This window comes from Microplitis mediator, chromosome 3 (genome assembly GCF_029852145.1).
Source record: "Microplitis mediator isolate UGA2020A chromosome 3, iyMicMedi2.1, whole genome shotgun sequence".
NCBI classification, from domain to species: Eukaryota; Metazoa; Arthropoda; class Insecta; order Hymenoptera; family Braconidae; genus Microplitis; species Microplitis mediator.
The window spans coordinates 2,273,423-2,299,239 of record NC_079971.1 but is presented as its reverse complement, the minus strand read 5'-3'; the positions used below and the strand labels follow the sequence as shown (position 1 = coordinate 2,299,239).

The 25,817-nt window shown below is 28.4% G+C and overlaps 2 protein-coding genes and 1 long non-coding RNA gene across 9 annotated transcripts in view; 2 read left to right on the top strand and 1 right to left on the bottom strand.

The window, feature by feature from the left end:
- LOC130665876 (phosphatase and actin regulator 4A) overlaps window positions 1-25,817 on the top strand; it is a 215,155-nt gene that overhangs the window by 67,095 nt on the left and 122,243 nt on the right. The gene's annotated exons all lie outside the window — the stretch shown is intronic.
- LOC130665880 (uncharacterized) overlaps window positions 1-25,817 on the bottom strand; it is a 91,472-nt gene that overhangs the window by 26,130 nt on the left and 39,525 nt on the right. The gene's annotated exons all lie outside the window — the stretch shown is intronic.
- LOC130665877 (uncharacterized) lies at window positions 21,469-24,813 on the top strand. Its single transcript, XM_057466506.1, has 3 exons — window positions 21,469-21,735; window positions 21,805-22,300; window positions 22,391-24,813. The coding sequence occupies exons 1-3, from the start codon at window positions 21,622-21,624 to the stop codon at window positions 23,743-23,745; spliced, it is 1,965 nt and encodes a 654-aa protein (XP_057322489.1). The 5' UTR covers window positions 21,469-21,621; the 3' UTR covers window positions 23,746-24,813.

Here is a 25,817-nt window from a genome sequence, read left to right as displayed (position 1 = left end):
TAATTTTGAATATTCAAATATTTTTATGTACCTGAAGATCGGAACGTTTTTCGCGCAATGAAAAAAAAAACAATTTATAATAGAATTCTACTGGATGACTAGATTTCTGAAATTTTTAACATACAGATTCTTGTTTTGTCAGTCGAAAATCTTAGACCACCCCAAACTTCCGGAACTACCCCTTAAGCAGTCGAAGTACATAAATTTAGTTCATTTTCGTTGCACCAAAAACGCTTCGATCTTCAGGTACATATATTTCTTCTGTTTTATAATGTGAATTTTAGCGCGCATTTTAAAAAATGAAAAGTGATGTCAATTGACGAGCAATTGCTCATCAATTGTCATTGGCTTGACCGAATCCTCTTCTAAAAAGTTAATGACCGGATGTCGTATCGTTTTACGTCACTTCTGTGACTATTTTATTCGGTTGTCGATTAGTTGAATGAGATAGTGGTGGGATTTTTGAAAGAATGAAGGCGAGCGAAGCGAGCATGTTATGTCTAGTAGACGTAAAAAACTGACCATTTCGTATTATTAGTGCCCACATTAAACTACAATTGTTCAATAACCGAAAACAAGTTAACTTTTCATCTTATACATCTGTACGCTTAAATTTATTATCTTGAATTTTTTTTTTTTCAAACTTTATTTACGGGAAAGAGCGCGTTAAATAATAGATTGAAAGTAACAAGTTACTTGTTATTTTCTTCTCAACTTTTTTTATATTTTGATTCTTGCTAAAGTTAAAGCACTCAAGAAGTAAACACCAAAGTTTATATATTTTTAATAATATACATATATTTTTTTAATTTCAATTATTTTCACTTGACTAATTTATAAAAAAAATATCAAATTTATTTATTTGATATTAATTTATAGTATGGAAAACATGAAATTATAACTCGATTTTAATAATATACTTTTCATAAAAATATATATATAAATATACACATATATATATATATTAAGTATATTTACTTATGTACTAAAGATAAATAAGTATTTATGTATGATATATAATTACGAATAAATTCAACTGACTCATTCATATATATATATATATATATATATATATATATATATATATATATATGAATGTACAATTTACGAATACTCTCTTGACTCATGGGAGTTTATAAAGTATCGTATAGATTGCATCACAATTGCAACTACACGGTACGCGACGTTGCCGAGACCGTGAGGATTAATTAATTATTACAGTAAATATATAGTAAATACCCACGGTAATGATTAAATATAAAAGACAAGTATATATTTTTCTAATTATTTACAAGTATTTTACCAACTAATCGGTTATTGTGAATAAATTATTATAAAAAATAATAAACTTTAAATGAAACGAAATTTCGCTGACCACGCGAGAGATAGCGCGGATGGGAAAGGGTCCAGATAAATGGCAACAGCGCTGGCGGAAATCATTCATTGAGGCAGGAGCCGGCAGTCTGGACAACATCACCCGATCTAATGTGTACTGTGCCTGTACTGGACATATATGTTGCCATTCTCAACTAAATTGAGAGTATATAGAGTATAAAGCTTATTTGATATGTATTTAGTTGTCAAGTTTGATTATGCTGGGGAATATTCATATTTTGAAGCTTGAGATAATTTTTATATATGTTCATATCAAATGTATATTAGGGTGGCTCATAAAAAAATATGATTTTTTTTTTCTGTTAAAAAACTAGTGTATGGTAGAAAAAAAATCTCAAGTTTGAGGTCGAAAATTTGAGAAATTTTAAAACGTTTTGAAAAATAGTTTTTTTTTAGAATTTTTTCTTGCTATGGAAATTTCACCTCAAAATATGAATTTTTAGAGATTGTTAAAATATATCAAGAATTCGAAAAATTTCAAGTGTTGAGTGATTTCTCAAACGTAAATTTTTGAGCTCAAATGTTTTCTTTACCAGCCACTAACTTTTCAAAAAGTGATAGCGGAAAAAAACATTGAAACTTTTTTTAGCGACCCTAATCTATATTTATATACTAAAGTGCTTTGTTTGAAACAATCATTCATTTTTTTGCCGACACACCAAAATGTTGTTTTCGTCTCAATATAAATTTTCGGAAAAATTAACTTTTAATTTTAAGTATTTCCCGTCGAGTCTAAAAGTTTTCTCGTTTGAAAAGCAACTCAATTAATTTTATTTTTTAAAAACATCGCATTATATCTTAGTGTTCTTTGTTGTAATTTGAAAAAATGTATTCTCAAAAAAAGCCAACAGTGATTTCACTGCAACTTGAAATGTTTTTTTTGTGACAACCGCGAAAATCTTTTTTTCGACAGAACATCTTTTTTTCGATCTTAGAGCGCAAACTACTGAACGTGCGGTAAAAGTGTTAAAGAAAATTTCTTATAAAATTTAGTTATTTTGAAAAAAAAGTCTTGAGTTTCGTCCCTAAAGCTTACAGTTTACGAGTTATAGGAATTGTAATAAAAAAATAGTGTACATAACTTCCCTGGGTCGTCTTGAAATTTTTCAAGGTCTTTTATTATTTAAAACTCCGCATTTTGGTCCAGCCCCTTTCATCCCTTCCTAATTTTTATTTCACTACCTGCCAGTTTACCTGTTAGTCGAAGACTGAAATCCTGGGATATGGATTTACGATTTTTTTTCTCTTTACTTACAATCTTATCTTATCTCTTGTCTTGTCTTGTCTTGTCTTGTCTTGTCTTTTCCTTTTGGAAACTTTCCATCAATAATATTTAATACCATAGACATTGTTTTCACGTTATTTATGAGCCATAGTTTTTCGTTATTTATTAAATAAAAAAAAAGTATATATATTAGACTGGGCCAAAAAAACTGACTATTTTTTTTTTTCATAGCTATATCGAAAATATTATTGAGAATGACAAAAAAAAAATTTCATGAAAGTTTGAGCCCTTAATATTAATTTTAAGAGGTCTATCATCGCTATTTTTAATTTTAATTCATAATTTGATGTTTTACGTCGAAATTGCTAAAACATTGGAGTAAAAAATATTCATTTCCACTTATTCTTATGTAAAATTGAATTCCCTACAAAAAAGGTCTGATTGAAAATTTTCGTCAGACAAGCCGTTTCCGATTAATTAAGCTTAATAAATTGATATATTTTTTCGATTTAACATTTTTTACTTTTGAATTTTGTAACTGACGAATCAATAAATATCTAATAAAGACCATGACAGATTTTCGAAGGAAATTTAATGCTCTACAAAAAAGGTCTCCTAACATTTTTTGCTAAATTCACTCCTTCGAAAGTTATTCACGTTATGGAAATCGTTTTGACTCAAATTCAACCTTGAATGAAATTCTGAATTCTAAATTCTAAACATGAATTAGTGAATATTCACTAATTCAGAGTGCAAACCGTACCACTAATTCCAAAAAGTGGTTCGATTATGTTAAAAATTTTGTGTTAAATTCAACACATTGCGTTTGTGCTGATCTTTAACACAAATTTTATGTTAAATAATTAAACATCAAATCTGTTATTTTGACAGAAAATTTGTGTAAATGTAACAGACTTTTCGTGTTGAAATTAATTAATAGAAATAAGCTCATAACCTAAAAAACTCAAGTATACTGATCTAACCTTAGTACAACTTATGTCAATTTAGCAAACAATTAGTTAGATTTTCAGTGATTTTTCTAAAAAACGGAGCTACGAATTATCCTCCTGTACACAGTAAAACATATTGTGTATCTGTGTTAAAAACGGTCCGTGTTAAATTTTTTGTGTTGATTATTTTGTGTCAAATCAACACGATTCTCTGTGTTACTTTAAAATTTTTAATCGATTTACTCTTCAACACTTTAAAAGTGTTACTTAGTATAAAAATCGATATTATCAACATTTATTAAGTGTTACTTTAAAATCAACACAAAAAAAGTGTTGAAATTTTAACACAAATTTTGTGTTGAAATTCAACGCAAATAGTCTGTGTTGAAAAATAACACAAATATTGTGTAGACCGTTTCTACCACACAGAATGTGTTGATTTTAACACAATATTTTTTACTGTGTAAAATGAGAATTAAAAAATCATTGAACCTGATCATAAAAATATTCAAGTTATCTATGATTATATTTAATTGTCAATCAATTATAATTCAAGTTTCCTTGCAGACAATGCTGCTACAATGCGTTGCTTGGTTATAGTAATGAAGAAACGCGCGGGTGTTTAGCTAAACAACACAAACTTTGTGTTAATTTTCGAATAACACAAGAAATGTCTTACAATACAGATTCTCTAATCATTTAACATAAAAAACTGTTAAAGTAAAATAACACAAACGGTTTGTTGAATAAACAGATTTCTGTGTTGAAAATCAACACGAAAAATTCAACCAAATAATTTTTTAACTCAAATACACAAAATTTCTAACTGTGTAATAAATTCAAATAATTTATGATGAATATTAGAGTCAACGTTTAATAATAATTTCTTAAATAAAAAAAAAATGAATAAACATTAATTAAAACCGGATATGTCTCTATCTCCCATTACTGTTGCACAACTAACACAACCGTACAGTGTAATAAAAAAAATGAAAAATAAAACTTTACATCATTAATCGTATATAGTAATTCTTTGTTAGGTGAGAAATTAATTATACATGAAGAATAGAGTAGGAATCTTCTTGTTGCATTGAGTCATGCGTATTATTCAATAATTACGTTACCATTTACATACATTATCATTACGGATTATAAAGAAAAATTTATAATCACAGTTATTATTGACCTTCCAATCATTTATTTACACAGTAATATATAAATAAACTTCTATAACAATTAAAGTTTCATAATTTCAAATGAAATTTTTTTTCCTTATTATCAGTAATTTTTTATTTCGACGCATTGTCGGTTTTTTCTTTCACAGTAACTGTGAAAAAGTTGACCACTTGGAAAATTTATTTATTGCATTTAAATAAAATCTATGAAAATTTAAAATGCACCTGTGATTATATATATAAACTAAATATGTGTATATATTTTGAGAAGCGCAGGACAACCATTTATCGATCGTAACGCACAGCAGCTTCACCGTCTGTTCGTAATTTTCCATACACCCTCTATACCATAGAATACTACTAGTGTATAGATATAGTACATACTCTATATAATACTTGTTCTCTTCATTCCTGTTTCATCCCTGCCAGACGCACAAGGTGTGTCATGTGGCTTTGTGCTGATTATGTTAAAAAGTCCTTTTCACATACGCAGGTGCCTTCTATTCATATCCTCGAAAAAATAATCCTACGGTACAACCCGGTTATTTACAAGCTATTTCGGACGCTCTCTTTACTCTAAAGTAAAGTTAAATTTTATCAGGTTATACTGTTATATTTTTTGAGATAATTTCATTAAATGGAGTACGAAAATTACTTTCAAAAATTTATGCACCTGAAAATTGGAAGGTTTTGCGCAGAACGAAAATGAAAAAAATTCATTGGACATTTGAAGAGGTAGTTCCGGAAGTCGCGGGTGGTCTAAGATTTTCGGCTGACACATCAGCATCTATATGCGAAACATTTCAGGATTCTTGTCATACAGTAGATTTTTTACTTTCCACTTTCTTTTTTTCGTTACGCGAAAAACGTTCATCAAAAATTTATGTACCTGAAGATTGGAACGTTTTTCACGGAACGAAAATAAGAAAACGAAATGAACAGAAAAAAATCTACAGGATCTAGATTTTTGAAATGTTTCGCAAAGGTACTAGTATGCGAGCCGAAAATTTCGGCCACCCCAATTACCCCTTAAGTCATCTTTAAGCAGTCAAATTACATAAATTTTTATGTACCTGAGGATCGGAACGTTTTTCGTGCAACGAAAATGAAAAAAAAATTATGTACCAGAAGATCGGAACGTTTTTCGCGCAACGAAAATGAAAAATTTATATAATTTGACTTCTCAAGAGGCAGTTGGGGTGACCTGCAATTTTCGGCTGACATACTAGCGCATGTACGAATCATTTCAAAACTCTAGATTCAGTAGATTTTTTACTTTTCATTTTGTTTTTTGATTTTCGTTTCACGAAAAACGTTCCGAACTTCAGGTACATAAAAAATTCACGTAATTCGACTGCTTTAAGGAACGAGGGATAATTGGGGGTGTTTGCAATTTTCGGTTGACATACAAGCATCTGTGCGAAAAATTTTGGAAATCTAGATCCAGTAGATTTTTTACTTTTCATTTCGTTTTTTTATTTTCGTTGCGCGGAAAACGTTCCGATTTTCAGGTACATAAAAATTTAAAAAAAATTTGAATTTAAAACTCATATTTTTTGTGCTCTATAGTAAAAAATGACGGTTTTTATTACTGTAAACCAATATTCGGTTTCACTTTTTTCAAATTACTTCGCTCAATAATAACAAATTTCCTGATGAAATTAAATTTCTTTTGGTAATCACTTGAAAGTTGGGACTAGATAGGGTAGAGGTACCATTTGTGGTCACTTCTTCATTTTTAGATATTTAATATATACTTTATTTTAATTCATAAAAAAGTGTAAAATAAAATTACCATTTTAATAGTCGGATAAAAGCATCTTTTTACATATTTCAAAAATGAATCATGTCATTACGTCTTCTACAAATTGTTTTATTTCAATTCTTCAAGTGGCCAGAATCGGTACTTCTACCCTATAATTTGGATTGTCTATTTTTTCCTCATTTATTTTCAAATTTTTAAAAAAATTTACGCCCGAATGAGGAAAAAAACAAAACAGTTTATTTTTTTTTGCTGAAGAAAATTTATAAAATTAAATTTTTTATCGGTCTAATGTAAACATTTCGAAAAATTCTATTCAAAGAAAAAATTCGGCCAGCCAAAAAATTTTTGGCATCTTTTTGCTTTACGTAAAATTCTTTATCATCTTAAGTACATTTTTATTTTAATTCACTTTTTTTTTTATTGTTTATTAGTAAAAATGTCAGATTTTAGTGGAGTTTAAAGTTTTTGGCGCGCCAACAATTTTACATTCCATAAAATAATGAATTTATTTACAAAATAAATTATCATACAATTTTTTATTTATAACAACTAAAAAGTTAATCAATCATACATTATTTTTATTAATTACTTAATTACTCACCAATTAGCTTCTTATATAATGACCGTTAATGAAAAGTAAAAAAAAACATATATATATTTAATTAAATAAAATATTTTTATAAAGTTGATGAAAGTAGTTTATATTTTGCTTTGTTTTTTATTTTTTATTTTCTTTAGCTTTAACTCGAGTTGATTTTCTCTGTTTCTCACAATTTTCCAGACAGAAACGAGTGTTTGTGTCATGTACATTATAACTATAAATGAAACTGGATCAAAGAGAGTTTCTCTATCTCAATTTTCCTCGTTATTATATCTCACTTTTACTCATGTTCATATAAATGTATATATATATATATATACATATATATTTTTTACTCAGCTTACGCAGATAGAAATTGGAAGCTGTTAAAAATAATGACAATAAGTACTCAACAAGGCTTGACGGTTTATATTATCGCTTTTAATAATAGCTTATTATAATTTATTTCATTGAAGTATTTAAAAATAACAAAAATTATTTTTATATTTAAATATAATATAATCTCTTTCATAAAAATTAAATGATAATAGTTAAGTATTTTATCGTTTTTAAATTATACTTGAGATAATTGTCATCGTAATTTTTATAAGTAATTCATTTAATTGATGATAAGACCTTGAGATCTATTGAACACATATATATATTTATATATTTATTATTGAGTCTATACAAAACTCATACAAAGGATCGTTTGTTCGGTTCAATTCTAACTGCAGTTCCTTGATTTTCATTTTTTGTTCGATTTATTGTTTTTTTTTTTTTTTTTTTTTTTTTTTAAATAACTGCCGAGTATTGGATCTTCCAAACGACCTTAGAACGTGTGCACAAGATGGAATGGGGTGGAATATATCCAACGAGGCTTGTGCACGCGAGGGTAGAAGGACCTACCCCAATGGGATCGATTTGCACTTGACGGCCATTCAGGGTGACTTAGTACTTGTGCATATATCTATTGACATCAACATTCTGTAAAAAAAAAAGATTTTGCTTTTTTTTTATGCATAAATCTTTATTTTATTATTTTTTTCGTACCAAATGGCTCCCGGGGGCAGGACGAGGATATTTGGTGTGACAAGCGAGTAGACTGCCTTACATTTCAACTCATCAATTAAAAAATTTTTTTCAATTTTAACATACTGAGAAAATTTGACAATTATATTGAAACTGTTTATAGCAGGGGTCTGCGAATTGTTCGAATCGAATACTTCGAAGCTATGCGAATTATTCGTAACTTTGAATTATTTGTCAATTTTCGAAGTATCTGAAAGTTTGCGAATTATTTTCAACTTTTCAAATTACTTGATTCGAATAAAAAAAATTCTGATCAGCTTTCGAATATTCAATTCTTATTTAATGGAGAATTTAGTTTTTTGAAGTAACTAAAAAATAAATAAAGTTGTAAAAAAAAAATACAAGTCATTCAAAAAAAATTTTGAAATTTGTATTGAATCGAACTCTTCGATTCGATATTGATAATTCGTAAATTCGGACTATTTGCACAGCCTTAATTTATAATAAAAAAAAAAAAAATTTACGAAACTTATATTGTGATAAATATTTCTAATAAAATTCAAATTTCAGTTCATAACGAAATGAAATTATTTTTTAATTCGAAATGAAAAACAAACTGCTAATTATTAAAAAAAAAAAAAAAAAAAAAAAATATATATATATCCATCTATATAAATTTGTTAAATATTAGATTATTAACTTCTATAATTATAGAAAAATTTATTTTTAAAAAGTATTTCAGTCGTGAAATGAAAATAAATCTAAAAACATTTTTTTGCATCATTATAAATATGACAATTTAAAATAAATTATTTTACCCAGAAAGTAATTTTTAGTATGAAATTCAGAAATGATAAAATACAAAGATTCTCCAGTTGTTTGAAATATATTTCCCAGGAGTAATATTGTGAGTGCGTGATATCGTGAGAGATTTTATAATAATATTATTATTCTCAGTGTTGTATTCTCTGTACTACTCTACTGAGATTCAACTTTCGCTCATGACTCGCGGTCATTACACTTGACAGAGGGCTAAGCTTATGTATATAAACAATTATTGTACTATCTTTACAGTTATTACGTCATATATTTTTTTATCTTATTAATTTTATCATTTCACTAAACTATATTTAAATAAAAAACAAAAATTCTTTATGCTTCGCAATTATTTTTTATTTTTATTCACGATAGATTATTTTATTCTAAATATCAATAAATTACGCTGCATAATTGGGTAATTACACTCGAGTTGAATGCTCTGTACAAAGGGCTTTCGAGTAACACTTGCACTCATTAAGCTTAACAATGTATCAAATTAATGTATTAAGTACATAGAAATTTTTTAAGTGCAATAAAATACACTTAGATTGGTATGAAATGAATTTTTTTCCTGCACGTACTGTTTTTTTTTTTCATAATTATTATTTATTTCTAGATTTTTTATTTTTAAAGTCTGTGTACTTAAATCGTAAATTAAAAGTAGCTTTGTTTTAACACGCGATACATCTTTTTATACTCTCGTAAGCAGACACCAGCTAATTATTTGTTACGTCACGCATCGTCCTCTTTACTCTTTTTATTTTATTTATACTTATATATATATTGTGTGGTAGTGTCTTGTTCATAATATACAGTATAGTATATAGTAGGATTTATAATATCATAGTATAGCTTATCGATGGAATTCTTGCGCGATCAAGAAATAAATTACAATGTTGACTTTTTCAATCTCAACTTGGCATTTCATTTCAATGAAAGAAATTTAAATATATATAGAAAGAAGAATGCGTATAAAGTGGTTTTTTATATATTTTTTTTGATAGTATTCTTGTCAGATCCTTACTGTTAGATGAACATAACAATGAAATTTGTTAACAATGACAGTGAAAATTTTTTATTTTCATGATTTTTTTTTTAATCAACGGGTAATATTTCAAAAAATCGTAATTTATTAGCAAAAAAAAGTTATTTCAAATGAACAATAATACAGGTACTGAAAAAATTTTGAGTCCATGGTGTGGTTTGAATGAAGTGGTGTTGAAGTTTTCAATACTGCTAGTGTGCACTGTAAAAAAAATTGTTTGAATTTTCAGATTGTATATAACGCAATAATCACATACATTTGTGCTTGAAATTTCATTACTAATTTCATGTAGAATTTAAAATACACGTTTTTGAATTTTCAAATTAACACTTTGGATTTGCAAATACTTTTTTTTAAATTTTCAAATAAGTATTATGAAATTTCAAATAGAATTATTTAAATTCAATATATGTTTTAGAATTTTCAATACTTGCTTTGAAAATTTTAAAATCAAGTATAAATTTTGAGTACGTTTATTAAAATTCATATTTTTTTTTCTTAATTTTGAATACCAGCTTGATTATTAAATTACGTATATTAAATTTAAAGCTTTTTTTATTGAAAATACAATTCAAATATCTAGTTATGAAAATTCAATTCCTTTTGTATTGTAATTTTCAAATTATTTTTAGCAGTGTAATTTACACGACGCATGGTGTTGAATTTTGGATCATATGAATTTGAAAAAATTGACACCACCAATGATGTAAATGCACGAGTTATTTATCTAAAACTTTCGTGCTTCGGCACTCAGTATTTAATTTTGATTTTAAAATAATTATAATGATCAAGGGTGTGCGAATCGGGTAGAAATTTGAATCGAATAATTCATAACTTTTGGAATTATTCGTCAATTTTAGAAGTATCCGAAAATTTTTGAATTATTTGTAACTTCCAAATTACTCAATTCAAATTGAGAAAATTTTGATTATCTTTCAAATATTCAATTGTTATTTAATGAAGAAATTTTATCAAAAATAGTTTTTTCGTAGATTCGTGTCTGAGTTCTATATACCTCTGATAAAAAAAAGTTTGATAAATCCAAAAGTGCACGACTCTTGCTCATTTGCCAAAAAAAAAAGAAAACTGTACTATAGAAGTTTCAAAGACAATTTTTTTATGTTTTTTCTTTTCTATTACACTAGAAATTTAAATTTCCCTCCGAAAAATAGTCAGATGTATTTTTTCGCGCAGGCGCGACTGGTGTGACGAAAGTATATGTAAATTATATATATAGATATACAAAATTAGCTAAGCTCTTTTTATTAATTATAATTAAACGGGGCCGAATTTGACAGCTATTTATGACACACTTCTTCTTCGGCCCTAAAATAATCTTTTAAAAAAAAAGTGATCCAAATAATGACTTTTTTCTCGAGTTTTCGTGTTTACGGGTTACGGACACTTTTTCTACTGCTTGACGGGAAAATTTTTTTTTTACATTTTGATGCTTTTTTAGTTATTTAATACATCAAATTGGTCTTTATAAGTAATAAAAGTAATCCTTATTAAATTCTCTATCCGATGATGTGTAACTTGGTTAAGCTCCGTGGACTAACAAGAGTAAAACAGTAAAAACAGTAGCGAAAAAGAGGCAAACTGAATTTTTCGATCGTAAAGCACACTCTAATGCTTGGCATTAAGAATCGTGCAATTGAATGATTAGAAAAAATATTACAATTTTAATTCGTTCAAAAAAAAAAAAAAATTTTGAATTATTCGTAAATTTACAAGAATTAGAATAATTTATCATCTATAAAAAAATAGACTTTCTGAAGATGGTAAAAGAAGTTGAGTAACTAATTGACTATGTTGAAGTTTCAATATTTATTGTCATGTGATTAATTCTCATTTAAATTTATTTTACATTAAGTAAAAGTTGAATAAATTACATGTAATAAATACTGACTTCTAAATTAACTTCTACCTTCATTTGTTACACACTAATCAAAAAACTATAATTAACTTCACGTATTTAGACTCTGTGATATATAATCCAGGCGTTAATTTATATTTAATTAAACTATACACTTCGTTTACATGCTATTCCATCTCAACTTAAAGTCTATCATATAAATTAATTGTAACTCTGAAAACAAACTTTATTCTACAAAATTGACCAACACATAATCTATATTTTTCTTACTAATTAACTAACGAGATAATTAACAGAAAACTTTAACGTCCATTTTTTAAAAACTTTAATATAAACATTGTCACATTATTTGACTTTTACTCTGCCATTGGAAAGAAAAAATTCATATTAATATTTAAAGAACTTCACCAAAAACTTTATTAAAAAAAACCAAATACGGAAAAATTCAAATGCAAAAATCATTCCCGCGTTTTTTTTTTTTTTTTAACTGTTTTAACAATTTTTGGAGACAATTATTTTTTCATCACATCTGCACCGAAAGTTTATATTCCTTCCCTGTTTAGAGGCCATTTCTCTCCCAAACAGAGGCAAAAATTTAAACTTTCAGGAGTAGGTCTGGTGAAATAGTAGTTTTATGCTACATGTGGACTAAGGAGCGAATAACTTGACAATCGTGTGCACAAGTGCGGTTAAGTAAAATGTATAGGCAAGGCTGAATATATTTGGCGCTTCCGACACGACTTACAGCGCTCGGAAATTGAACTTTCAAAGCAGGAGTTGCTCCATAATTTTTTCGATAAACTCAACCGTTTAAGAGATATTCAAGCTCGAAAAAAAAGATATTTTTTATATCATCAGAGCAAAATTTTGTGTTGGTTTGTGAAACTTTTCTTTCAACTTAAAGCTTAAATATTTCTTAAACGGTTGAGTTTATCAAAAAAATTAAAGAATCCTTTTTTGTAGAACGGTAAATTTCCGACGAAAAACTGTTAGAAGCCTACGTAAATATTCGTTTGCTGGAGAGTTATAGAATTTTAATCGAAAAACATTCATTTTTAAATCTATCAACTTTGAGCTTCGATATCACTCAAATGGTTGGATTAAGGAAAAAAGTGTTGGATACCTTTTTTGAAAAGCAATAAATTTCCTACAAGAAAGTTTACAGCGCTTAATTTTATGTCTAGGTGTTAGAGAGTTATGAAATTTCAAACAAAAACGCAAATTTTTTTAAACAAATCTAACTTTGACCTTCAATATCTCTTAAACAGTTGGATTCACGAAAAAAACATAAGAGACCTTTTTTGAAGAGCCTGAAATTTCCTACAAAAGTATGTATTAGTCATTACTGTGCACTCATTTTCAAGCAAGTAATTACATTTGTCTCATTGTACTGAAATGAAAATGTATCATTACTTAGGCAGGGTTAAACGGCATTAGAATGAACTTTTTTATTTTTTTTTATTATATTTGGATCACAAATATATGATTTATATCATACCCAAGTAAAAAAATCTAATTTGGTAAATAGCGGACACCCTAATATACACATTCGATGCAAGTAGATATTTATCATTTAAATTAATATTTTACCGGTTAAATAGTCAAATAACCTACCGGTTAATAACTGGATATTTGCCCACTCGAATCACTACACACCACGGAGGAAAGTAACACGTCTCAGTCCGCATGATTGTTGGCAATTACACACACGGGTTGGAATGTTCACTTTTCTTCCTTGGTGTGTAATATACTATTTTATGATACCAGCATCGAAATTTGAAGTTTCAGTGTCTCTACATCCAATCGAAACAAGCTAATTTCAAGCCGATGCTACAAACAATGCTAGCGAATTCGTAATTCACAAATACGTCCATACAGCGGGCAGAAAAATTCGTGTTTCTAACAGTTCTCTGCATCATCGGCTTGAAATTAACTTGTTTCTTACTGTCTTCTGAAACTGATTCTTCAAGTTCCGATGCAGGTAATCATGAAAAATATGGTGTGTAACTCAAGATAAAACACGATTTTAGACTGCGGATGATGTCAGCCAACTTCACCCTGGTCTGAAATCGTTTTTTAATCCCTCGTCACACAATATACTATTAAAAATTTTTAAAACACGGTCACTTCAGATTTATTAATTATATATACGACTGAAAACTTTTCATGATAAATTTAAATAACTGTAATACTTTAATAAAATTATTCAAACATCAAATTAAATATTGAATTTAGACGGTACATATTTAAGTACAATGATAGATTTTTTAAATATTTAAAATAATTTCAAGAAAAAACTTTTAATGAATTTATTTAATAAAAACTTTTTATTTGTCAAGTGAAAAAAGATAAATATTTAATATTATTAAATTATTGGATTAACTCTATAGTACTGATAGAATTCTTTCGCTATTTCTTTGAAGACTTTCAGAATCAACTCAAGCAATAAAGATGAGCAGGAAAAATATGTATAATCTCTACAAACATGACTAATAAATTATTTTCAATAAAGCTGCCAAAAAGTGATTATTATTATTTTATTTAAAACAAATAAATATAATAAATTAATATATTTTTCGCTGACTCACGGGAGATTCTTTGAACTATTTTAGTCAGAGTAGATTAAAGTTGTATGTGACCCACTAAGTGGAAGATACAGCGTGCGACATTCCACAGTATTGTTAAGCTATTATCAAACGGAAACGAGTTGAGATCCAAGTAAGCTCATGGCAATTTACCAGAGAGTTAGTCAACGTTACAAATTTCTCTCTTTTACTCTTTCTCTGTCTACCCTTTTTATTACTATTTTCTTCTATCCTTTTTTTATTTCCCTCTCACCGCTATTTGCTTTCCGCTTCTCTGTAACCTCATTACCGTGTACCAACTTCATACATACACTACCAGTTCGATTTACGATCGTAGTTAACTTCCGGTTTGATTCTAGAACTCGACAGCTACCGATGTGGTTTCACTGAACATCCCGCGATTAACGGGTTTACCGATTTAACTTTGTTCATTTGTTTAATACATAAACATATAAATTCAAGATTTAGTTCAAAAACATTTATGAACAAATTATAATTTTTATTTATCTCTTCTCCTACACGGAGAAATTGTTCTTGTTTGTAATGCTATAGTGTCATAGTAAAGTTGGACCATGTGGCCACTTGACGGAAATTGAAATAAATACATGAAAAAATTACTATGGCCATAGTAAAAAATGTTGGAAAATCCACAAGTGCATACCTCTATTGCTCATTGTATTTTTAATCATTACTTTTATTTTGTAATATTAATTAATTTTTTTTTATTATGAATTTTTATTCGACTTATAAATTATCAATTTGATTTTTTTATTTCTTATTTTCAGTTTAATATTTTTTTATTAACATTTTTTTTAAATATCCCGCCTTTTTGTCTTAGATGTTGCTTTTTTTTTTTCAAACCTATACTGTTGCGCTAGTGCTGCCGCCAGTAGTTGATGGAGAGAAAAAATGAAAAAAATAATAACAACAGTAAAAATAAAAATGGCAGCTTAATTTTTCGTGAATAATCAGTTTTACGTTTTTAATTAATTACAATTAAACTAAAAGGATTTAGATAGTGATTTTCCATAGGGTTCTTGTGACAAAGAATACAAAGATAATAAAAAAAAAGTTTGGCCGATTAATTGTGTCTATCGAGAGTTATCGTGTTTACGAAGTTTCATACGTAACAATTGACAGCACTGGTTTCTTGAGTTAAAATAATTTATTTTAAACTAATTAAATAACGAATCGACTTAATATTAGGTTTAAATTGTTCCTTAATAAATTCTCTATATGCTAGTATACAATTTGACCTATTTTGGTGTAATTGAAAGAGTGTAGAAATATTTTTGTGTGAGTAAAATAGCCGGAAGAAAATAACCGTTCATAAAACACCCTCAGCTTTCGCGCTTGAAGTGTGCAATGGACAATGATTTTATTACAAATTACTGTAACGATCTCGGGTCAAAAATTAGATTTCTTTGACGAATCCGTCAAATTTGACTCGGGAAAAATGTATGTTAAGATGTACCTGAAGATCGGAACGTTTTTCGCGGAATGAAATAAGAAAAAAGAAATTAAAGGTAAAAATTAACTAGATTTAGATTTCGGAAATGTTTCGCACGTCACCCGAAAATGACAAGCTAGCCCCAACTACCCCCAAATTCGCCTTTAGACACAGATTTCATGAATTATTTTCATTTTTGTTGCGTGAAAATCGTTCCGATCTTCAGGTACAAATGTTAAGTAGGTTCAGTTATTCAAAAGCAAATCGAAATCAAATGTTTTTTTCATGCATTTTTGAGTTGCTTGTGACTTATTTGATCTACTTAGTATCTATTTAAGTCAAAAATGTCCAATTTGCCTTGATTTTGGTTTACTTTACCTAAGTTTAAGACAACAACTAAAACTTGTCCTTTTTGAACCGGGATCACAAACTTTACTATGTCCGTAGTAATTTTTGCATGTGTTTATTTAACTTTCCGTTAGGAGGCCAACATTGTCCGGCTTTACTATGACACTATAACATTTCAAACACGATTAGTTTTCCCGTCTAGATTTATTGCTTATTCATTGATTATAATTTTGAAATATCTATCAATGTGAAGATTATACAATTTAATTGGTTTTATGATTATTATTCATGACTATTTGAATTCAAAAATAAAAAAGTCATTAGCTATATCACACTATTAAATATTTCTATAAAAAACTGATAACAAATTATTTCAAGTAAAAACTAATTATTCATTTTTCTATTAGAAAATTAAGAATTACAACGCATCGAAAAAAAAATATAATCTGAAATGATAATTACGGTTTGATATTTAACTATTGATTAAAAGTAAACAAATATGTTGTAAATAATCATAAAATGCAGTCGAGGTCTGGTGACGCCTGTTAACAGTTTAACTTTAGTTTGACACATTTCCATCAATTATAAACTTGTATCATTAATAATAAAAATTTAAATTCAATTTATCAAATGTCGCGATATTCATTTTCATAAAGATAATATTTAAAATTAACACGCAATCTGATTCAACCAGACATTTTTATAAATATTATTTTAACATCCATGTCGTGAAATTAAAAATTTATTTTATTAAAATTTTTTGTTCATCAATTTAGTCCTTTTTTCTTACAATATATTATTATTAAAAGAAAAAAAGTTCTAATAATATTTAGTAATTTAAATTTCCATTACCCGAGGTGCCAAGTCTGGTTTCGTATCACAAAATAATATGATATAAATTCAATGTTACCCGTAGCTTAAAATTTATCATTTTTTAATTTTATCGCCAAGTAATTTATTAGCTTATTACTTTTTTGCATTAAAAAAAAATTTTTAATTTATACTCGAGTAATTTAAAAATAAAATATAAATAAAACACTTTAGCAATAAATATTTTAAAAATAATTTTAACGATACTAGTGAAGTAAAAACCGGAAAAAAAAGTAAATTGAATAAACCTTGACCGCGTCATACTTGTAGCGAGCAGGGTCGTTGATATTGCAGCAGCCTCGACGAGTGTTTACCCCGTCGACCGCGGAGACAAAAATAGATTATGAGTCGATCTCGCGCCCGATTGCCAGATCGTAGATTTTGGGTGCTGCAGTTTCTCCTTGACAACACACATAATTACAAAAAACCCAATTCATCTACTAAGTAAACACACATTATATTATACATATATACATTTATAAAAACATATATGTATCTATATATTTTATTTTATTCTCGGCCAACTTATCTGTAAAGCTCATCGACATTGCCGCGCCATTCTTAAGCAATTATTCAACTTTAAAATAAGATATTCCTTCACCCCAACAAATCATTTTTTAAAACTTCCACCGGAAGTCAAATTTAATTTTTTTTTTTTGCTTATAATTTTTTCTTCATTAATTCATCGGCTCTGGCAACTTTCCAGCCATGTTCAAGTAACTTTTATCAGATAACGAACAAAAAAATTGTAAACAAAATATATTTTTGCCCGAAAAATTTTATGAAATATCGTATTCTCATTAAATTTATAATTTATCATGCAAAAGTTATTGTTTTTTTTTTTTTAATAATAAATAGATGAAGTGATTATGAGGAAGGGGAGTAAGTGGAAATTACTCTCTCTTTTTCCTGCACTTCTTACGTCATCCCTAAAAATCCCTGAAAGTTACAGAGGGCACACGGAACTCGAAGAGATAGCTTTGAATTTTTTTCCATGAAAATCACGAGATAGCATGAGTTTATGGTGGTTATAGGATTGTTCCGGTGAACGGATTCTTATGGTGATTTTTTCCTACACTTCTTATATCATCCTCAAGAATCCCTGAAAGATACAGAGGGCACACGGAACTCGAAGTGATAGCTTTGAATTTTTTTCCACGAAAATCACGAGATAGCATGAGATTATGGTGGTTATAGGATTGTTCCGGCGAACGGATTCTTATGGTGATTTTTTTTTACACTTCTCACGTCATCCTCAAGAATCCCTGAAAGATACAGAGGGCACACTGAACTCGAAGAGATAGCTTTGAATTTTTTTCCACGAAAATCACGAGATAGCATGAGTTTATGGTGGTTATAGGATTGTTCCGGCGAACGGATTCTTATGGTGATTTTTTCCTACACTTCTTACGTCATCCCTAAGAATCCCTGAAAGATACAGAGGGCACATGGAACTCGAAGTGATAGCTTTGAATTTTTTTCCACGAAAATCACGAAATAGCATGAGTTTATGGTGGTTATAGGATCGTTCCGGCGAACGGATTCTTATGGTGATTTTTTCTTACACTTCTTACGTCATCCTTAAAAATTTCTGAAAGATACAGAGGGCACACGGAACTCGAAGAGATAGCTTTGAATTTTTTTCCACGAAAATCACGAGATAGCATGAGTTTATGGTGGTTATAGGATCGTTCCGGCGAACGGATTCTTATGGTGATTTTTTCTTACACTTCTTACGCCATCCTTAAGAATCCCTGAAAGATACAGAGGGCACACGGAACTCGAAGAGATAGCTTTGAATTTTTTTCCACGAAAATCACGAGATAGCATGAGTTTATGGTGATTATGGGGGTGTTTTCCTCGATGCGCTACCCTAGTGATGAACATTTATACTTTTTAGATCAATTATATGAAATTCTAGGGGATATTTTTTTTTTATTTAAAAAAAAAAAATTTTTCGTTGGGCAGCAACGTTCGGATACTTTAGTTTCATTCATATTCAAGTAACTTTTATCAGATAACGAACAAAAAATTGTAATCAAAATACATTTTTGCCCGGAAAATTTTATGAAATATCGTATTCTCATTAAGTTTATAATTTATCATGCAAAAGTTATTATTTTTTTTTTTAATAATAATAAATAGACGAAGTGATTATGAGGAAGGGGAGTAAGCGGAAATTACTCTCTGTAACGAAATAATATCTCAAGTAATTGCAAGTACTCTCGTTACATCCAGTTGTGGTTCTTTACGACTAACTGTAGACTACTTCTATTACTTGATACTGGTGCACACAGTACCTGGAAGTGTTGAGTTTAGTTGGCGTTAGTTTTGTATATAGTTCTGCTGCAGTTCTCAGTTTAGAACTCATAGTTATAGTTATAGTAATAATATAACATAACATAACATAACATCCAACAGCTAAATAAAAAGGATAGAGTCACATGTCAAGTACTGCACATATAGTTTTGTTTGAGTTTTAAAAAAAAAGACAGCAAATGCGTATGTCTCTTTACTCATTCCATCGTATCATTCTCTTAGCTCAGGACGTTACTCATCTCATTTCTCTCATCTTCATCCTCATATTTCTTTTTTTTTTTTTCATTATTTATTTATTATTTTTATTCTTTGCATCATCATTCCAGAGTGTAGGAAGTGTAGGACTAAATTTATGGAAGATCATGCGTGGGCTCATGATGCTTACAATATTACCACTTTAGTACTTTCTCTCTGACTAACTAATTTATTTTCTTTTTTTTTTTTTAATACAAAATTATTCTTTGTTTGATCATTACAAAAATGGAATAAAAGTATTTTTTATTTTAACAATTGAGAAGTTGAATTTATAATTGCACAGCTCAATTGCGAAGCAATGAGATGTGTTCAGCTGACACTTACTCAGTCTCAGCTGATTTACCCACGGAAAAATCATATTTACACTTATTCAAATATGCTTTGCTAGAACGAAATTTGTACTATTGGAAAGATAATTCATTAATCAATCAAACGAACACGATTTTGAGCTACTTTTCTTGGAAATAATGATTCAAAAAATGAAAAAAACCTGTGATGTCCGTCAGTATGTACGGATGTTGCTAAACACAATCCTCTTATGTACCTGAAGTTCGGAACGTTTTTCGTGAAACGAAAATCAAAAAACAACATGAAAAGTAAAAAATCTACTGAATCTAGAGTTTCGTACATGCGCTAGTATGTCAGCTGAAAACTGCAGGTCACCCCAACTGCCTCTCAAGAAGTCAAATTATATAAATTTTTAATTTTCGTTGCGCGAAAAACGTTCCGATCTTCTGGTACATATCCTCTTCTAAAAAGTTGATGGTCGGATGTCGTATCGTTTCACGTCACTTCTGTGACTATTTTATTCGCTTGTCGATTGGTCGACTGAGATAGTGGCGGGATTTTTGAAAGAATAAAGGCGAGCGAAGCGAGCATGTTATGTCTAGTAACTTGAAAAACACACACCCGATTGATCTATTTCATTTTAAATTACGCTTGAATTCTCAAGTAGAAGAACCCTTTTTGAAACTCACTATCCAAATTCTTTTGGTTTCATTATAATTAATAAAAATTTGAAACTGGCAACTCATAAAAAAGTTTCGCTGCCTTTTTTAAATCATTATTATTATTTTATTTTTTTCTAATACTTTCCTGCATATAAGAGCGCCATCTATTGATCACTTTTTGAATGAACACGTAAGTTGTGCACGTTTGGATTTTCCAATTTTTTATTTACTTCATTTAATATGAATATAAATATATATTAAATTAGTATGTTCATTCAATGATTTAATAATATGAGTAATTATATATATGACATTTTGACTACTGTACATTTGAAAAAATTTCTTTTCCTCCCCTTTCTCGCTTGTTTTACCTCTGGCGAAATTAGGATCTACTCACTGAAAAAAATTTTACGTATTGTTATTCGGTCGAAACTGTCAATAATATTATGAAGTAATTTCCATACTATTTTTTTATTTACGCATAAGAAAGATTTTCCTGTCGATTAAAATAGTCTGCTTTTCTATTTTGTAAATATATGGTTGCTGTGGCAACTATGTGTTGGCATATTGACAATTTGAAACGTTATAACAACAATACCAAGTATGGGAAGTATAACATAGTAGTATGGTTAATGCAGAAACCTAGTATTGCTAATCTAATGATACATTTTGGTATGATAACAATCTACTACTAAAAATACTCTAGATGCTTCTGACAACTATACTTTTTTCTCAGTGTGCGATATACATAAATCGATTATTATTAAAAGTTAAAAATTCGTCACGACAATTGAAACGAATATTTTCTGTATTATTGCACATAGTAGGTCAGTTGCAAATATTTTCCTGGCGTGATCAGTCGTATTTCCTATACAATACTTTATTATATTTTGCAATATTTGAAATAATTATTTTACTTTGACAATGAAAAGTAAAATTACAAATTAGTCAACCTGAATCTGTTGAATTATATTTATTTCCAATGCATTTAAAACAAATCATAGTGATTTTTTTATTAGTTAAAGTGACGAATAGTAAAATAAAACTTTACGATTCACCTCTGGAAGACTCGGCGATCGATTTCTATCGTCAAGTGGTAATTAAATTTATTTATTTATTTTTAATTATTATTGATTTCATTCTATAATTAATCTGTTATCAACAGAGGCAACTTCTCGACTTATGTTTTACTGAAATTTTAAATCCTGTTGTCATTACTGAAGATTTGTATGACGATATTTACAAAATTCCATGGGAAACAATAAAGCCGCCTCCAATAATTATCAACGACAATTTTAAACCCAAAGAAATCCAAGTGTACAATCCATCTTATCCGACGTATGTTTTGTCGGTTACTAACTCAATTGAAAAATTAAAAACACTTCTCATTAAATTAAAATCTACGAGTGTCTGGAGTATTGAATCCTTGTTTTTTATTATCGGAAACTCTTGTGAAAATGCTAGCGAAACATTCAAAATATTGTGGAAAATGGATTTGTTGAAATCATTCTTCTTATGCTATGAATCGAGTAATAGTACTCTAATAATTTATAATTACAACCCCTTCACAAGTTTCGCACCACATCCGTGGAAAAAAGTTGCAACAAATGACAAAGATAGTAACAACAAATGGACAATATATAACCAGCTTTTCTTTAATGGTAAAAATTTACTATTTTTTATTTTTCCAATCTAAGCCTTAATACTTTTTCATAGGTTCTAAAATGTACAGTATTGATTTTTGGTTACAGATAATAAAATTTGCCACAATATTACATTTGACAAAACGAAAATTTTAGACGGCCATGATGTAAAGACTACGTTTTTTTTTAAATTACCAAAGGCAACTTCCGATGATGTAATTTATTCTGGAAATCTTTCCACATCTTTCCACATCGTTTCAAGTCCAATATTTCCATATATAAATGCTTTATATTCTTTTTTAAATATTACACCAGCAAAGTATATACTTCATCCTGATGTTGCTCGCGATGCAGTTAAACAGGGATATTTAAAAGTATTAGCTGACGGTAATTATGATATTAACAATAAACGATGGTCTATCTCAAACACAAATTATACACATTCAGATATTATGACTCAGTATTTTGAAGTTGAATTTTCAATAGTAACCCAAAAAAGAAGTTTTATTTCAATAGCCAATGAGATATCCAATAAATATAGTCTTGAAATACTGATATTATCAACTGTAATTTTATTACTAATTACGATAATAATAATAATAATTAATAATTTTGACTTTGCACGATCGTTATTGGATGTTCTTAGTTTGTCACTGAATATGGGAATACTCACGCCTCTCGATAGGTTATCGATGCGTATTACTTTCTTTACCGGATTTTTTTTTATTTTTTCGATGAGTTCAGAAATTCAAGGTCAAATATCGACATTATTGTCCAACCCTTCAACTCATAATATCGATACGTTACAAAATCTGTATGATCATAACTATCACGTGTACTATGATCGAGAATTACATGAGGATATGATTAGTCAAAATATATGGGTAACTGACGATGATAAGAAATATTTACACCCATGTGATTATTTTTTTTTACATCAATGTACAATCGATCTTAAAACCAATTCAACAATTGCCTGTATTTATAATACTGATTTACAATTGCTACTGGTAAAACGTAGACGTTTATCACATGTATACTTATCAAAAAATCCTGTTTTTACAAAATTATATGCCTACTGGACGCGTAAGAATTGGGCGTTGAAAAAAAAGTTTGATGAAATCGGTCTAACTTCATTTGAGATGGGTTTTATAAATCGTTTGGATAGAGAAAATAATAATCGTTTGAAAAAAATGAAAAAAATTGAAAGGATTAAAAGAAATAAACAGTATGATCAGATCGTAAACGAAGATTTGAAATATACTTATATAATGGTCGGTGTTACTATAATCACGGCTTTATTCGTTTTCGGTGTCGAATTAATGTTACGAAAATTGTTTAGACCTACGAGGCCGATGCATCGACCTATACCTAATCGTATACCAATAAAAATGAAAAAAAGACTAGTATTTCCTAAAAGACGAATCGTTTCTGTCATTAGACGAATGCGACGTCGTAATTAAATATTGATGAAATTTTTTTTCTTCTCCTACACTCTAAATTCAAGTTTGTTACAAGTGTATTATTTTTTCACATATTTAATGCTTTCTATGTTTAAGGCCATAAGCGAAACTATAGTTTTTTTTTGTAGTTATTCAAAACACGTTTCATGGTGTATCAAATATCTATAGGTTGCTTATGACGTTTCAATGTTATTTGGCAAGTGTGTTAATTTTGACTACACACTTGGTTTTAGAGCGTATTATTCTTTTTAATTTAACAATTATTTGAAACTTTTTCACACTTTTCGCACGACAAAACTATTTATCAGCTTATGAAAAGGATTCATTAAAAATGCCTGCTCGGGAAAACGATAACGTTATCAAATTGATAAATTTTGTAAGGAGAGGTCTCGAATGATTTCAAAACATGTTTCTGTTTTTGGAACATAATTCTAATTCACACAATTGAGATTTTACAATAATTTCAGTAGACCAAAATAAGGGAAGTGTTACCGCATTTTTACCACATGTACTCAGTTGTTTATACACAGAAAAAAAAATTTTTTTGGCGCTAGAAATTTTTTGTATTATAAATTGAAAACAAACATTTTCTTGAGACAAGAAAAAATTTCTCGGTTCAAAAAATTTTTTCTTGCTCTAAAAAAATTTATTCTCGTTTCGAGAAATTTCGAGTTTTCAAATTATATTTCTTGCACTAAGAAATCCTTTTTTCTGTGTAATAATTATATATTTTTACATACATGTATTTTATTTAATAGAATTTAAACTTTGATTGTTAATTTTTTGTGTAATAAGTTATATTTATATGTACCTGAAGATCGGAACGTTTTTCGCGGAACGAAAATAAAAAAACGATGTGAAAAGTAAAAAATCTACTGGATCTAGATTTCCAAAATTTTTCGCACAGATGCTTGTAAGTCAACCGAAAATTGCAGACACCCCCAATTATCCCTCGTTACTTAAAGCAGTCGAATTACGTGAATTTTTTTCATTTTCGTTGCACGAAAAACGTTCCGATCCTCAGGTACATATATTTATTTATTATAAAAATTATTGTGAAAATTTGTGACAGCGTTAATAATATTTATTATTGAGTGTTGTATTGAGCAAATAAATAAATAAAACCATCCATCACTCTGTTATTTCATTTTATAAATTAAACTATAGTATTTTGATTCATGTATATAATTACTATATATTTACAATAGAATATTGAAGACAATAATTCACACTTTAACATCTTTTATTATTTTTTTTAAATCATTCAAAAAGAAACATTTTTTTTTTTTTTCAAGAAAAAAATATATATCAAAATTAAAATTTATCAATTATTATAAAAATTTCTGTAATTAACAGTCGCTCTAATTAATTATTTTGATAAAAAAAAAGGTACAAATGTATGAAAATTTTGTTTTTAATGAAAGTCGGCCCAATCTCCTGAAGTTCAATCGCATAATTGAATTTATAAGCTCGGTATATAAATTTGCGCGTAATATTTCGCAAGGACTGACCTATCAGGAGGATTATTTTATTTGAGAAAAGGCCATAAGATCGGTGTCTAATAATAACTAAGTCCTGTATATTTATACTGAGGATACAGAGGCAGCAAATTGTAACTATATGTAGTAAACATATCATAATCGCCATATCTTTCAGCGCCAGTATATAATAAAACCTCAGTAGAGAGTACAATATTACTAGCATAGACTTATAAGTCAAACGTCACTGCGTTGGCATTCACTACTACCTATCCGCCTACATATTCAATCCAACAGACAAACATATATGTTTATATTTGTTCATGTCATGCGTCTCTTCTCGACATGCATCACACGTACCTTGACAATCCAACTGAATATCCTGTCTTGCTTAACGTCAAATACGTTGTGCATTCAATGAATCATTGATAAAATATTTTATTTGCCTATTTTCCTAGATTTATTGATTATTCATCGATAATGATTTTAAAATATCTATCAATTTGAAGTTTATGCCATTTAATTGGTTTTATGATTATTATTCATGACTATTTTAATTTAATAATAAAAAAGTCATTAGCTATATCACACTAT